Below are 17,819 nucleotides of genomic sequence, written 5' to 3'. Positions count from 1 at the left end.
AATCTATAAATATTAAGGAGACCGAATTAAGAATAAAAAAAGTTTCTTTATAAAAGTACATAATATTTTTGAACGTAAAGTACATAATATTATTGACATAAAAATTGCAGTTTTCTATATAAAGCTACCATTGCTGCTTGTTCATTTAGAAAGAAAGAATAACAAGAATTACTTCTTTAAATCAGTTTTTTCTCTCTCTCTCTCTAAGTTTCAATCTCTATTAATTTCTGCTTATTCTCTAAGCTTCAATGGTGCTTACAATCCTACATTCTATTTTATGTTGTCTCAATAGCCCAATAAAATTCCAATCGGAGTCAATCGAGTGAGAGCTAATGGTGCTACTGGCAGAGTTGTCAGAACCTTATGACATCTTGACCAAAGCACGGAGTGCACTATTGATAGGGAAGCGATTGGGCATGGAGTATGTTTGCTCAGATTCTATAGCCCTCTCCCAGATTGATTCTCAGATCATGGCGAGTGGGTCCTCTTAGGGTTAAAGTGGGAGGATGTGTTTTTGTGCGGTGATGTTGTGTGCCTTGGGGTTTGTCTAGTGGCTCTTAGAGCTTTCTTGCCTCTATGGTGCATTTTTGGCTTTGGGGTTATCTTCTTCTTTTGGCTTGGTTATTTTTGTTTTATTGACTTTTTGATCCCTTTTGAGGAGGGTTGTACATCATTTGATTATTTCCTCATCAATATAATTCTGCTTTCGAAAAAGAGTACTTACATATGTAGCTTGTCTATCGTTTTACAATTTTTTATTAACAATTCTTCGAACATTTTGCAGAGAAGAACTTCAGATGGCTGGTTCTCACAGGAGTTTAGGGTTAATGTATGATTGCTTGCTTTTGGGTATGCTTTCTACAACTCAATTAGTACACTACTATTTCTTGGTTCAATGGTTGTATTTGAATTTACTGTTCTTTATCCCAATTAAGTTTTAGGAGTATAGTTTGAAGAATGTAAGATTATGGGATCAATGTTATGTGAAAGTGTCTTGTTGAGATATTTTTCTACACCGATACTACTTTTAAAATCTTTAAGATTCAATTGTAGTATAACATAGAGTTTTTTTCGTATCCACAGGGAATTGCTAATACAAATGTCGTTCTCTAGTGAAATTACTCAAGCAATGAATTTTCAAAAGGTTGATGATTTTAGTGATTAAATGCTAATGTAAATTAAACAAAGCGAGAATAAAAAGGATAGATATCAAGAGAGAAAACCGTTGGACTTGGAGTTCACCGTTTAACTACTAGTGTCCTATGATTCTATATCCAAATTCATCCCTATCCATGATTCATCTACATCATTTATACCCTACTTCATTGATTCCTCACATGAGTGGATATCTATAACTTTCTTTCCTAAACATTGATTCCTCACAGGCATAGTAAAGTTAAGTTATCTTTAAGCTTAGGTGTTTCAGTGACTAGCAACGCCTAATTCCATTCCTAGACATTAGGATTACTAGATGATTAACTCTAGGTCAGACTCTAAACGTTGTAGGTTTCGCTCTTACGCCGAATCAAGCGATATGTTCTAGGTGCGCAACTAAAAATAACATTAAGAACAAGAGAAAATCATTGAATCCTGTAATAGAAACGATATTTTCATACAGAAATCAAGAGAAACACATCATAGTTAAAGGCTACATCCAAATCCAACAAAAAAGTTTAACAATCCATTTCCATGGATGCTTTAAGGCTTACAAAGAGAAACAAGAAGTTGATGACGATCTGTGATGTCCGCCGAGCGTTCCCACCTCGATGGATGATCAAAGCGGTCCAAAACTATCTTCTTCTCCTCAGTTCTATGAGTTTTGTCTTCTATTTCCTTAATTTTCCGCTCTACCTGTAAAAAAATGCAGGTATGTTCCTTTTATAACAGTTTTGTTCGCTCAAGCGGTCCATAGTTCGCTCAAGTGAACTTTTTCTTCACACTGAAGGAATTATAAACCGCCTTTCAACCGCTCAAGTTCGCTCAAGCGACCAACACAACAAAAATTCACTTTCCTCCTTGTGTAAGGTCCGCTTGAGCGAACCTCTGAGTAGGGGTGGAAATAGGCCGAGCCGAGCCAAGCTTTGCGTGGCCTAGGCCTGGCCTGCATTCTCTTTTGGTGGCCCAAGCCTGGCCTGTGGCCTATCAATAGGCCAAATTTTATGGCTTGGCCTGGCCTTTTCTAAGGCCTGACCTGGCCTACAAGCCTTCTTAAAAGCCTAACTTAATATACAATTTTATCAAAAGAAGGTCATTAGGCTGGCGGGCTAATAAGCATTTTATATGTCATTGCACTTTCTTTTCAAATAAAAAAAATTGTATCATTGCATTTCAAAAACTAAACCTATATCATTGCAAGAGAGGTGGACTTGGCAGCGGCAGATCAACAGTGGCGACTGGCTGCAGCCTAAGTCCTGTGCGGCTGAGGATATGCTATGCTGAATATGTCTGGAACGTTTCTAGTCTAGGTTAGGGCATGGACTTAGGGTTTTCTTTTATACTAAAGTATGCATCAATTTTTAAAAAAATATATATAATTATATTATATTTATATTATTTATAATATAATATATAAGTAGGTCGGCCTATCTGGCAAAATAGGCTTTTTAAATTGTTTGGGCCTGGCCTTTTTAGTTAAACAAGTCTTTTAAAAAGCCTAAGCCTGGCCTTTTTAGTAAACGAGTCAAGCCGGGCCGAGCCTCAAACGAGCCGAGCCATAGGCCCCTGACGAGCTGCCTGGCCTATTTCCACCCCTACCTCTGAGCCAATAAATGAAAATCTTCTGTTTTAAGCTGGTTTGAGCAAACTTCTTAGCCAAGAAATCAAAATCTTCTGTTTTAAGATCGCTTGAGCAAACTTTAAGCTTTCCAAGCACTATTCTTTGATGTTTTCTTATGATTCAAGCATCTTTCAAGCAAATCTTCATTCCCAAGTCATTCCTACATCAAAATTTGATAATTAACACTTAAATTCAACAAGAACCTCTAGTAAACTATATCTTCACAATTGAGGGTAAATTTGATAACTATTTCACATTTCTAACCTAGATAAGTGCCCAAAAATGATATGAAGATTAAGTACATTTGGCACTTATCATGTCTGCGAATTGGATTCTTATGTCAATGGAATATCATCCTAATGCATAAGAAAAGTTTCATTCACTTTTCAAAGGCCTTTTGTTGGTTAGGTTCGGGAGGCCTTGGTTTCAGGATACTGAGACGAGGAACTGTCTTTGGTTGCTCCCGTGCTTGCCCGGTCTAGATGCTTTGACATCAGACTCCATTGGTCTAGTCGGTGGTAGGGTGGCATCCTGACAACTCCGATCGCTTCTTTACTCATTCTTTCAAAGTCGTTAGCCCCATTTTCTTAACAGAACCTGGACAAACTCCATTATATGACCCAAAAAAGGTCTTGTCGCGAGATGGATTCGAACCCGAGAAAAAGAGGACAGTCTTCGTGGAGGAAAGCTTTGAACGGTGGAAGGGCCTTCGATAGGTGGAAATGGGATTGCCCGAGATGCGGATTCATTCTTCTGCATTTTCTATGTGCGTGCTAGCGTTCATTTGCATTTGTGCCGATACAAGTCAAAACATGACTTACACCATTTCTTCCCTATTCTTACTCTTGCTTCCCTCTTTTTTCCCTTCATGTGTTTACAAGTTCTGTTTCAATTTTAAAGAGGAAAAGAGGGGTGCTATTTATTTCTAGCTCCAATGTTTTCCACAGATTTGGATGACACTCTCTATCCATTGAGCATTTGAGCTTAGGTCTGAATTCGGTATGTGCTAAAAACATAGAAGGTATGAATTAGCTTCTTTTTCTCTCTCAGCTAAATATAACATTGGATCATTGGATCCCTAGCTGTAGAAATCAATAAAAGCTATCCATTGCTTGGATTCTTTTTTTTCTTTCTCAAAATCAATTCTTACATGCAGAAGCTACCTCAGGTTATTATTTTCATAATTGATTTTGACTTTAAAATCAACTATAGAAAAATTTCAAAATATGCACTATAACTGCATAATAAAAGAAGCACTCTAGTTATCCTTGTGTTCAGATAATATGCAAATTAAAAGAAGCACTCTAGTTAACCTATCTAATTAACAGAGTTTATGTTAAAACACTTGCATATCAAAGCAAGTGAAGTACATAAGATGAACTTGGATTTGTACATGGAATATGGGACAAACTATGGCAGGACTAAAGGTACAAAAAAATATTGGCACTATTCTCAGTTTTATCTTCATTAATTATTTTCTAGTGAAAACACTTATATATTCATCATCAATAATATAGTATCAGTAAGATTAAGTCTTTCCTTTCAGGCCATTAGCTATGATTTTTACAATGATGACTATCATTCTTCTTATGTCCATGGAAGATTACCATCATCTGCAGCTATTTTTCAACCATACACTATAGCTTTTATTTATTTATTCCATCATCTGCAGCTATTTTTTGACAACGATGCTAGACATATTGCAAGCGGAAAAGCTGCTGGACTCCACACAGTTATTGTAAGCTACATAATATTTTTTAAGGGGTCCACTGCGGTTTCGCTGCTAATAGCTGTTGATATAATGATTTTTTAGTTAACGATCCTGAATCAATGGTTTGGGAGGTTGTATCTTATCAGGAAATTTAAGAAATTCAATGACTTGATAATTTTATGCTTGGTTTAATGCAAGCTAACTTACTGGTGGCAGGTGGGACGCTCAGATTTGGTGCCTGGGACTGACCATGGTCAGCCTTGAACAACATTCATAACATCAAAGAAGCATTACCTGAAAGATGGGAGGTTACTAGTCAAAACTTCTGATCAGAGGCAATTGTATCCGCACTATAGTGTGCATAAAACAATTTGAATCATGCAGGGCTGTGGATAGTGTGGAAATAAATAAGCTACAGCTTAAGGCCCCAAAAAAAATACTTAGGCCCCAAAAAAAAAAATAGCTACTAACCATTAATAAATTTTAAACAACTAAAGTATAAAAAAATCAGAATTATGTATTTCCTAAATATTAGCCAACTAAAAAAGGAAGTTAGACTAATATATCATTTTTTTAAATTAACTAACAAAGCTAGAAGATTAATATAAAAATTAATATTTTATGTTAAGTTTCTTAAAAATTCTCTAAAAAAAAGGTCTCTTTAACATTTTCGCTTAAGGCCCCAAAATGTCTGTACACGATCCTGGAATCATGTAATTGAGACCATGAAGCTGGGTAGTTGTAATGCAAATAACAAAAGTACCAAATTAGAAATCAAGAATGAAGACTATTATTGTTATAAGAATTTGACATTAGTCTAGTTGTACAAAACATGGGTGTTGCATATATCTCTGTGCAATTTACTTTTCTAGTAATGTAAGGCGAAAAAAATGAGATTTTTATTTTATTTAAAAAAAAGTTGAGATGAGTTGGTGTAAATGTTATTTTTATAAAACATCCATCATTTCTTATAGCCGAGTTTCTTATGTTAGAAATTCAAGTATAAGTTGAAGTATAACATAAATTAAATATGAGTGAAGTGAAGACTTTTATTCACGTTGGAGTAAACAATGAAGCTAACCAAGTCGGAGCCCAAGTAGAAGTAGGAATTCCTTAAGGCTTAGCCGCTTTTTGTATTAGGTCAAGCGAACATGAGGGTTACAAGATAGACATAAACCCTAAACATGGCTCATAATTAGACTTCTAGGCATTACACTGATGTGGCCCAAAAGTCCTCATATGATATACTCCCTCCGTTCTTATTTAACTGTCCACTTTGAAGAAATTTGTTTGTTCCTATTTAACTGTTCACTTAGCATTTCAAGAGAGTATTAAATGATGTTTTTACAACAAATGCCCTTGTCAGTACAATAAATGAGGAGAGATAATGTTGTAAATGAATAGGCTTGATCGTGATGAAATCACTTTCCTTAAAGTATTTCAAGCACTGTCTGAATTCGTCTTAGAGTTTGGATGCAAGAATACCCAGGATAATCAGCCTTGCTTCGAGTTTGCACAAGACTAATGAAAACTCGAAATGTAAGCGAAGTGTTTTCTGAAAAACAGAGGATATGATTGTGTATATGAATTCTGAATATGCACTGTATTTATAGGCAAAAACAGAACAATGTATAAGGTTGCGACCCTTCATAAATTGTATCTGTTACCAACAGATGTGTCTGTTACCACTAGTTGCAAAAATCCGAATTCAAAAACGAGCAAAACAAACGGACGTTCGGCAACCGCGTTGCCGTCGCCGTCGATGCGTCGTGCTCAAGTGTCGTGCCGTCTACAAGCCGCCACTAGCGCCTCTACGCCACGCCCACGCCGGTGGCGGCACCGACGAGGGTTGGTGTGAGTTGAACATGTGACATAAAAGTTTGGGACCACCAAACTATGCACATGTGGCACTATATCCTCTCTTTGTCCCTTTGTTGAATGGTTGACATTTAATGATATATAAATGCTTTGAAAAGTTGCTCCACTTTCTATGTGAGACTTGTTTCAAATCCATTCAATGCAAAATCAACACACTTGTCATTTTGGAACACTATGTAATTATTACTACTTGAGTAATTATTACAACAATCCCCCACTTGTTACATAAATGACAATGCCAATTCCAAAAATAGAAACACCTGAGTGTTAATACAGTTTAGTATCTTTCGATTTGAACTAAACCTTAGTAAATATTGTGCAGAGTATAATCGGAATATTAGGTAGCTGTGCTTTGAACCTATATTCCTAATGATCATACCGGCATAAAAAATATACACACTCGTTTGTGATCCTTCGCCTACATTTTCCTCGCCTAGCACTTTTTATGGCCATGTGCTTTCCTGTTTTTCGTGAATTTTTATGAGAGAAACTCCAACCCTCATTTGAGATGGCACTATCTCGAAATTCATATAGGTGAAGTTCATATCGTATGTAATTTTCGCAAAACAACATATTTCGATCATGAAGTTCATTAAGAGTATATTGATACTCAACCCTGAATATCTAATAGTCAACATTGTTTCTTAATGTTGCATTGTCATCCAAATCAACGATTTGTTGTTACCCATTGAATCTTAGGTTAAGGTTTTCTTAACTTCAGATTGGGTTGCTACCGTTGTTGGAACTCTTACTCAAGGAGTTTTAATCCCATACCTCTCGAGGTATTCTTTACTAAGTCTCTGGACAGTGACTTAGTAAAAGGATCTGCTAGATTATATTTTGTTCGTATATAAGTCAGTGAGATAATTCCATCTTTAATCATCTTTCTCACGAGAGAATGTCTCAGACCTATGTGTCTAGATTTCCCATTATATACTTCACTGTATGCTCTGGCTAGGGTGGCTTGGCTATCACAATGTATCAACACTTTTGAAACATTTTCTTTAGCCAATGGAATTTCCAATAGGAGATCTCTTAGCCATTCAGCTTCTTGTCCTGCAGAAGCTAGAGCCACGAATTCTGATTCCATGGTGGAGAGGGTAATACACGTCTGTTTCTTGCTCTTCCAAGAAATTGCCCCTCCAGCCAATGTGAATATCCACCCAGTGGTGGATTTATGATCTCCAGCACTCGATATCCAACTAGCATCGGTATATCCTTCTAGTATTGCTGGAAACCTATCATAATGAAGTCCAAGATCTTTGTTTTTTGAAAAATAACCAAATATCCTTGTAACTGCCTTCCAATGCTCACCATTTGGATTGCTAGTGTATCTACTCATCTTACCAACAGAGAATGCAATGTCGGGTCTGGTGCATTGCATTAGATACATTAGACATCCAATAGCGCTTGCATATTCCAACTGGGCCACAACTCTTCCTTTATTCTTTTCAAGTTTGATGCTAGGATCAAAGGGAGTATTTACTTCCTTAAATCGTAGGTGTTTGAATTTATCTAACATTTTCTCAATGTAATGAGTTTGACTAAGTTCATAAGCCCCACTATTTCTTTTAACTTTGATACCTAAAATGGTATCAACTTGTCCAAGATCTTTCATCTTGAAAGAGGACTTCAGAAAATCCTTTGTTTCTAGGATTCCATCCATGGTATTGCTCATGATCAACATATCATCCACATAAAGACAAAGAAATATTGCAGTATCGTTCTGCACCTTTGTGTATAGACATTTGTCGCAAGAATTTGGAATGAATCCATTTGAAATTATGACCGAGTCAAATTTCTGATGCCATTGTTTTGGCGCCTATTTTAGACCATATAGAGATTTTACTAGTTTGCACACTTTCTATTCATTTCCAGGAAGTACGTAACCCTCTGGTTGTTCCATGTAAATTTCCTCATCTAGATCTCCATTTAAAAATGCAGTTTTAACATTCATCTGATGTACTGCAAGATCATTTATTGAGGCTAATGCAAACAATACTCTAATTGTGGTTGTTCTTGCAACTGACGCATATGTGTCAAAGTAATCAATACCTTCTTTTTGTCTAAATCCTTTGGCGACTAGTCTAACCTTATAGGTATTTAATGTTCCATCAGTATGAAACTTTTTTCTAAACACCCATTTGCATCCAATAGGTCTTGAACCTTTTGGAAGATCAACTAGTTCCCAGGTTTGATTAGACAAGATTGAATCCATTTCATCTCGGATTGCATCTTTCCAAAAAGAGGAATCCCTTAAAGTCATGGCTTCCTTATACGTTTTAGGATCATCCTCTAATTGTAGAATAATAGGAATTTTATGCACATCATTCTTACAATTACCTTCAACAAGGTAAAAGGAAATGAGTTGAGAATCGATTTCAACTAAACCTAAGTTTTTAGTCTTTCTAATTCTCTTACTTTTTCTAGGTTCAGGTTGTATTTCTACAACTTCTTGAGAATCTATATCTCGAGATACCTCATTAGTGTGCGTTTCATAGTCTTTATTCTTTATTATAAGATTTTCAAAGAATTCCACATCTTTGGATTCGACTATGACATTAGACTCAAAATTTAGAAGTCTATATGCCTTATTGTTTGTGGCATATCCGATGAACGCACATCTAATTCCACGGGGACCCAATTTTGTTCTCTTTGGATCCATATTTTTGTAATATGCTACGCACCCCCACACTCTAAAATAACCGATATTGGGTGATCTACCCTTCTATATTTCGTATGGAGATATTCCGGTCATTTTTAGGGGTATTCGGTTCATAATATGACATGCGGATAAAAGTGCCTCGCCCCATAAATTAAATGATAATTCAGAATGCATTAGCATGCAGTTTATCATTTCTTGATAGGTTCGATTCTTTCTTTCAGCGAGACCATTTTGTTGTGGTGTACGCGGTGCAGAACATTCATGTATAATGCCATGTTCTTCACAAAAAGAATCGAATTCTGTAGAGAAATATTCTCCACCCTTATCACTTCTTAAAACTTTGATAGTTTTATTTAATTGATTTTCTACTTCTGCTTTGTATGATTTAAAGGCACTGAAAGCATCATCTTTATGCTTCAATAGGTAAACATGAGTGTACCTAAAACAATCGTCTATGAATGTTATGAAATATCTATTTCCCCCACGGGTTAGCATGTCATTAAATTCACATAAGTCAGAATGTACAAGATCAAGTACATTAGATTTTCTTTCAACACTTTTGAAAGGTTTCTTGATCATTTTAGATTTATCACATATTTCGCATTTTTCAAAATCATGAATGTTACATGAGATTAATTTGGATTTATTTAGTCTATTCATAGTACTAATACCAATATGTGCTAATCTAGAATGCCATAAGGAAACAGAATCAATCATATAAGCAGAATTGGAAACTTTATTAATAATGTTGTCAATAGTACATAATTTGATCATTCCCTCAGCGGAATATCCTTTTCCTACAAATACCCCATTCCGAGTTAATATAAGTTTCCCAGATTCATACACAGATTTGATTCCTGGTTTTCCCAACAAGTCCCCACTAACAAGGTTCCTACTCATCTCTAGAACATGCAGCACATTAACAAGAGTAACTTTCTTTCCGGAAGTGAAATTGAGTTCGACAGTTCCAGTTCCGACAACCTTTGATCGAACTTCATTTCCCATCTGCACTTCTTGATCATCAGTTGATTCAGAGTAAGTCTTGAACGATGCTTTGTCATATGATACATGAACAGAGGCACATGTATCATACCACCACCCTGGGACTTTACCCTTTACAGTCATAACTTCGCTTACAGTAGCGATTATTTCATCATCATGTTGGACAGCATTCACTTCCTTTTTAGCCTTGTTTTGTCTGCAGTCTCTAGCAAAGTGGCCAGGCTTTCCGCAAACATAGCATCCACCATTTGGACCTTTTGTTCCATTGTTGTTTTTGAACTTATTATGTTCTTTCCTTGGTCCAAGATGTTGCTGTTTGCCATCATATTTTTTCTTGCCTTTTGCAGTCACAACATTTGCCTTAGAGAAACCAGAAGACTCAGCCTTGTCTCTGACCTTCGATTCCTCCTCGATTCGAAGGTGTTTCTGAATTTTCTCCAATGAGAAGTCTTCAGAATTGTGCAGTAGTTTCTTCCTGTAACCATTCCAAGAAGGTGGCAATTTTGCAATGATTGCACCAACTTGAAAGGCTTCTGGGATGTCTATTTTTACTGCCTTTATCTTATTTACGAGAACCTGTAACTCGTGCACTTATTGCAGAATAGGTTTTGTATCCAACATTTTGAAATCGAAATATTTAGATATTAAGAACTTTTTAGTACCTTCTTCCTCAGCCTTGAATTTGAATTCCAATGCTTTCCATATTTCCACTGCGGACTGAGTGCCTGTGTACAGATCATAGAGGCGGTCGGAGAGAGTGTTCAGAATATGTCCACGACATAGCAACTCATCCTCTTTGCGCTTCTTTCTTTCGATCTTAAGTTCATCAGAATCATCATCTTTTGGTTCAACAATTGGTGTTAGATCAGGGTCTAACACATAATATATCTTCAGTGCAGTCAGGAGAAAAATCATCTTGTCTTGCCAGCGAGTGAAATTCGTTCCATCGAAGCGATCAAGTTTGACAAGATCCTGGTTCATGACTTTGATACTGGAGACAGAAGCATCAGTGGCCATTTGAATATACTTTAAGATTGTTGTAAATGAATAGGCTTGATCGTGATGAAATCACTTTCCTTAAAGTATTTCAAGCACTCTCTGAATTCGTCTTAGAGTTTGGATGCAAGAATACCCAGGATAATCAGCCTTGCTTCGATTTGCACAAGACTAATGAAAACTCGAAATGTAAGCGAAGTGTTTTCTGAAAAACAGAGGATATGATTGTGTATATGAATTCTGAATATGCACTGTATTTATAGGCAAAAAGCAGAACAATGTATAAGGTTGCGACCCTTCATAAATTGTATCTGTTACCAACAGATGTGTCTGTTACCACTAGTTGCAAAAATCCGAATTCAAAAACGAGCAAAACAAACGGACTTTACGGCAACCGCGTTGCCGTCGCCGTCGATGCGTCGTGCTCAAGTGTCGTGCCGTCTACAAGCCGCCACTAGCGCCTCTACGCCCACGCCGGTGGCGACACCGGCGAGGGTTGGTGTGAGTGGAACATGTGACATAAAAGTTTGGGACCACCAAACTATGCACATGTGACACTATATCCTCTCTTTGTCCCTTTGTTGAATGGTTGGCATTTAATGATATATAAATGCTTTGAAAAGTTGCTCCACTTTCTATGTGGGACTTGTTTCAAATCCATTCAATGCAAAATCAACACACTTGTCATTTTGGAACACTATGTAATTATTACTACTTGAGTCATTATTACAACAGATAACACATACTTTAAAGGATAAAATAGAAAAATAATCCTCACTTTTTCTAAAAATCAACAAAATTAATGACACTCTTAATATGTGTGTCTTCCCTCAAAGTAAACAGTTAAATAGGAACGGAGGAAGTACGCTATAAGCAATACATAAGTGAATCACTAATATTGGTAGGCCTAAGACCTTAGCGATAAACGCTCAAGGTGAGAGGGTGTGGGCGAGTCGATCCTATAACAAAGCGGAGTGACTCGCCTCATTACATGAACCTAATGACATAAGAATTTACTTGATCATGTAATAGTTGTCCATAGGGCCTTAGTGGCAGAGAGTATGGCTCCAGAACCCACGTCACCCGGTCTTAACTTCTTGCATGAATTCCTCACTAGCCACGACCCAAAGGGGCGCCATTTGGAGGATGATGACCCACCTTAAGCGCTTATGTTTTGTTTGAGCCGGCCTTGGATCTAGGAAGCCTTTTACCAATCTACATGACATCGTGCATGAAGTTTCTTTATGGCTCGTCATGTCTCTACTCTGGCGGCTGAAGGGGTGTGTCTAAACCGCGCCTTTCTTTATTTGAGTGGACTTTGGATCTAGGAAGCATCTGACCAGATCCCACCCAATGCCTTAGATTCTCCTATCTCCCCAACATTTTTCGTATTTAGTCAAGAATTTAATCACTGAACAATGCGTCCACTTTGATCTAAAAACCTCGAAAGCGAATTGGTTTCGTAACTAAAAAAATAAGTCTCATAATTGCTGAAGGAAGATATATATACCGGATTGCATACTAAAAAAATAATAAAATGATAAAATATTATTTAAATGACAAGATATGTCCGAACAGAGAAAGCAATAGGACACTCATCCGGTTGACCAAGCACAGTGTTACCGATAGAAACTACGAAAAAATCATTATTATATCAAACACACGCGCCGCCGCCAACCACCCCGTCTAGCCGGCACTTAATCCACGTGTCCTCCCCCAGTAGCGAGTTTAAAACTCACAGCCGACGCCAAGCGAGTGGTTGTGTCGTATCGCAATTCCATTCCCTCCCTCCGTTAGTTCAAATTTCAAATCGACGCCGCACTCGCACCTCACACACTCTGACTCTGTCTCCATTCGAAACCAAAAAAATAAAAAACAACAAAAGAGAGTGAGAGAGAGAGAGAAAAAGAACGTTACCTTTTGTATTGTACCTCACCTGTTACTACCACTGGGTCCTCTTCAATGATATGCGTTGCGTTGGTTAGGTTTCATTTTCACCTTTCTCTTCCGATCCTCCTCCTTCATGGGTTGCTTCTTCGCTTGCTTCAGAACTACTGATGACAATCGCAACCGCAACCGTAACCGTAACCGCCACCTTCCCACCACCACCACCGCCGCCGTGCCTTCTCGTTCCAACAACGTAACTAACACCGATCATACTTCTTTCATTCAGCTGATTTTAGGAGAGTTTTACATTTTTTTTAAATTTTTTTTTATTTGTGATGATGTGAGGGTTTTGATTTGAACAAACCAGGATATTGCGGGTTCTCGAAATCGATTGTCAAGTTTGTTTCTATCAGAAGGTAAATTAAATTCTATCTTCTAATTCATAGTTCTAGTGTTACATTCTCCTACTGTGTCCACTAATCTTGTGCTTTCAATTTTGAAAAGAGAGGGAAGACAACTCTACGCGGCGCGAGGGCGACGCGAAGAATTTTGATGCCATAGGGCTTGAAGATGAGGTAACATAGCAGCTGCAATTGTTTGTTGTGTGGTTTTTTCTTAGATGTTTAGCTGTTTTTATTAGTTTCTTACATTTTGGACTCTTTCTGTTCTCATGATGGGAAGGGAATATGTTTGATTTTTATAGTGAGAATTATGCTTTGCGATATTTCATATTTGGCTTCGATATGCTGGATAGGTCTAGTAGTTGTGATTGCGATTTTAGTCGAACTTTATGGAGTTTTATAGATGAAATGAGGACAAATTGAGAGGGCTAGAGAAGTAACTAAGAGCAATTTGCGATGTGTACATTATCTGATATACATTGTGTTATATAGAACATTCATAAAACAATTGGGAATGGTCAGAATTAGGGCACGAAGCGGGCCTTTTTTATTTTTCAATTCTGACTGATGGTTACTTAGGTAGGAATCGTTATATTTGACTTTGGATCCTTTGTTGTCGATCGCTTTTGCTACATTGTTTGGAAGTAGCTCTATATGGATAACTCATATTCTCAAAGTATGGAACATGATGGAATCTATAATTTTAAATTGAGGTGAAGTGAGGTTTAAACCGTATTCTCAGTTATGTTTGCATGGATAGGCAGTAACAGCTCTAGCTTTTATAATAATCTGAAATGCTTTGACTTAGTAGTTAGTTCACTAGGTGACAATTGCCACTAAGCAAGCCTTGGCCCTGAATTTTACACTTTTATTTTACCCCAAGATTCGGGCTACTAGATGACTTATAGATGATCTTAACTTACATAACAGCAGCATGTCTGGAAACAGTGGGCACAGAATACTGCCTTCTATCTGGTGATGGTCTCCTAGTCACAGCATATATTGTTTTTATAAATGCATTAGCTCAGTTGAAGTTTTGGTCATTTTAATTGTAGACAGTGAGATATTTATCAAGTGTTTATAAGCTATGCTGGACGAAAGGAATAACATGTTGGTCACGCACCCCAAACCTTGCTGCATTCTCGATTCTTGTCACTTTGCTACTATTTGTTTGCACTTTTCCTAATTTAGAGGATAACTTTTTGATAAAACAAATGAATTTATTTAATGATAAATTAGCAAATATTGTTGTGTATAAGTCTGCTGGCTCATTATTTGGTGCATACTCCATACCCTTGACTACATTTGTCATGAAGTTTGCCTCTAAAAAAAAACATTTGTCATGAAGTTTGCAATTTTCTGGTGGTGGTGAGTGGTGACGATATCATATATTATGTGAGTTCAATGATGGGATGTATTCCTGATATGTCATGTATGAACCATGTATCTACTATAGTCATATGATTGCTAAAGCATGGCAGTTCAGGCACAAAAACCTTCGTAATTTCAGCAATTAGATCTTCTAAAATGGCCGATGCCTTGCTGTGGGAAAAAAAAAGTCCTGATATAGTTTTTCCTTAATTTGTTTTTGAAGTTGCACAAAGTATATTCTGTTTATAATGAGTGATGTTTTTAAGATTTATTTAAAACTTAAAAAAGAAACACCTGTGTAAAAGTCCACTACTTAGAATTGTTTTCCTATTCACCAAAAAGTATGGCTTGTGAATTGGGTTTGTATATATGATAAGATAAACTCTTTCTACAGGCCAAGTTTCTCAAAGCTTGTGGTACCTTGACAAGGACCCCGGCGGAAATTCGGAAAGCATCTCAGAAACTGAAAGTGTCACCTTCTTGTGGTAAAGATTCCAGTCCTTCAAGGTTTCACTCTTGGCTTCTTGGTTCATCTGCTGAGAAAGTTCAGCTTGATGGAGAATGGGAAAAAAGAATAGATTCTTCAGAACACACACCAAGCAGGTTATTAATCTCTGTATTGATTCTTTTTACTCTGATATTGAATATTAAAGAACATGGAGAAGCAACTTTTAAGTCAATTTCATCGGAGATGGATATTTCGTTCTCTACTCTTTAGCACAATGGGAAGATGACCTTGTTATGAATGGCTGCAGCTTATTACTAGTAAAGAATCCAAAAAATGGTGAAGCTGATTCTCATATTTTTCTCATTTTAGATTTTTTTATTGGCATGTAGTGTGGGACATTCACTGAATTTACACATGTATTTTTGGTCATCAGTGATACATTCACCGAAGTTATTTATTTATTTTTTCATTTTCAGCTGTATCTCCAATGCACATAATTCTCAATGTGACTCTCTTGAGTCTACAGAAAGAAGTAGGACAGAAAACAATACAGCTTCTGTTTCCCATTGGCCATCAGCCAGCTACACTAAGAAGAGGAACAAGTCGGTACGTTTTGAATGTGATACTGATATATCATCCTGTGACTCGTCTGACATTGGTGGATGGCGTATGAAGAAAACAGAGTCACCAAATCCGACCCCAATGAAGCTATCTGATGACATGCAAACTCCTGGCACTGTTTACCCTGCAACACTAGAAGACTTACCAAATGGTAGAGCTCGAGTTAAGTCCCAGTTTGTGTATCGAGTTGGCAACAACCTATGTGAGGATGTCTCTCGGAGCAAGGTACCTGAGGAAGATGTTTATATCCCTGAGCAAGCTTCGTGGAAGCTGAGTGAATCAATTGAGCAGTCTCAAAATGCAACTTCTACACCACAAAAAGGGTTGAAGAATGAAAATGAACCGAAGGTGGATGACAGCTTATCTTCTTGGTTGAAGCCTGCATCTGTCATTCTGGAGGAGAGAAACAAGAGAATGCAGATTGCTGATAATCAGATCCGCAAAACCCCTGCTGACAGGCCCATCATTGGGATGGTTGCTGCACACTGGAGTGAAGATGAAGATTCTCAAGTTCCTCCTCCTAAATGGTGGGATGGCAATGGCATTCCCAATTCAACTAATAAGTACAAGGAGGTATGACCTGTAATCATTGTTTGCAATGTTAAACAGTTATAAATTTATATATTGCACCTAATTAGTGTTTGATTGTTTTCAGGATCAAAAAGTGAGCTGGCATGCAACACCATTTGAAGAGAGATTAGAGAAGGCATTATCTGAGGAGAGCTTCATCCCTCAAAGGTATGCCTATCTAAGCATTGATTTTAACATGAACTCTATTGTCCTGTAAAAATGCAAGTGAGATTACAATGCTGGTGTTTGTGCTGCAGTTTTTAGCTCATATTTTACACTGAAATACTGAATGATATACAGTCTGTTTCTATGTATCATTCAGTTACTGGGTTTAGCATGAGGTTATTAGGATGCAATTTTTTTACTACCTATCATGGAATGCCCATATGCTTAAGGAATATATCCTTTTCACCATTTAGTCATTTACAAAGTAGATCGCTTTTAGTTTATAATTAGTTGGTTGATTATAACGTCATTTCAATTCATTATTTAATTCACAGGAAGGACGTATTGGGAAACCCAATTGCTTTTGATGAGAATGAAGAGAGTGATACTGCATTATCTCAGCTGCAACCTTCAACTCATCCACAGTCTGTGGTGTCATTCTGATATCTGTAGTTGTTGATCTCACCGTGCTCTCTGGTGTAACAGATATTTGGCATTTATGGAAACTAAGTCTGAATATTCGCTCAACATGCTGATTGATTGGAACCAGCAGTTGATTGTTCAATTTTTGTGATAATATAGAGCTATCAGGCCAGCTTGCATTGTACATAATTGATGAGAATTATTGGGTAACATAATTGGTATTGAGGATTTGGTAGTGATTGGTTTTCATTCGTTAAAAAATTTAATTTATCGATGTCTGAGAATTAAATGGGCTTAAAGTATAAACTATGATGTTGTTAATCTTAATGATAAGTGCTAAAAATAGACTTGATGTGTCAAATTGTTTGTCTATTAGATGTATGAAAAGAAACAGTGAGAAGGATAACCTAACAACACAATTTTTTTTTATGAATGAACAATACAAAATTAACGGGAAGAATTAATAAAACTTTGGTTAAGCAAAATGCTTCTTATTCAATTAGCAGTTTATTGCATGATGTCGCAGGTATATGACATGTCTTACCTAGAAATCTGATCTTTCTCTTAATCTGAACTAAGAATAAGAAATGATAGGAATTTTTTGAAATTCATATACCACCAAATAGTGTAGACACATTCGAACACTCTTTTTTTCTCTCTATTTCTTTCTTCCGGTCACATCATATAATATATTACATTACTTATTTCTCCCATTTTATTTTAATAAGCATATTTCTCTCATCTTCTTATCTGTCTCTATTGGTCTACGCCCTTTGGGTGCACACCAATCTTTATTCATTAGGTTATATGGCTTATTTCTTACATGATCTTCATTTAATCATTTTCAACAAATGTGGGCTTATACCACTGATTGTGTGTATAAAACCACATTTGTCTTAACGTAA

General features: G+C 36.8%; 1 protein-coding gene and 1 pseudogene across 1 annotated transcript; both read left to right on the top strand.

Annotated features, from left to right (window-relative positions):
• The first annotated feature begins 332 nt into the window (after positions 1-332).
• Positions 333-4,751, top strand: LOC130725427 (uncharacterized; annotated as a pseudogene).
• An 8,132-nt stretch (positions 4,752-12,883) lies between these two features.
• Positions 12,884-17,149, top strand: LOC130725908 (protein JASON). The gene is made up of 7 exons (XM_057577093.1): positions 12,884-13,168; positions 13,283-13,331; positions 13,420-13,490; positions 15,082-15,290; positions 15,612-16,329; positions 16,412-16,494; positions 16,827-17,149. Exons 1-7 carry the CDS (start codon positions 13,052-13,054, stop codon positions 16,933-16,935), a joined length of 1,356 nt encoding a protein of 451 aa, XP_057433076.1. The 5' UTR covers positions 12,884-13,051; the 3' UTR covers positions 16,936-17,149.
• Positions 17,150-17,819: the final 670 nt, after the last annotated feature.

Source organism: Lotus japonicus, chromosome 6, assembly GCF_012489685.1.
Source record: "Lotus japonicus ecotype B-129 chromosome 6, LjGifu_v1.2".
Classification (NCBI taxonomy): domain Eukaryota; kingdom Viridiplantae; phylum Streptophyta; class Magnoliopsida; order Fabales; family Fabaceae; genus Lotus; species Lotus japonicus.
The sequence above is the reverse complement of the archived record's forward strand: the minus strand, read 5'-3'. Positions and strand labels throughout refer to the sequence as shown.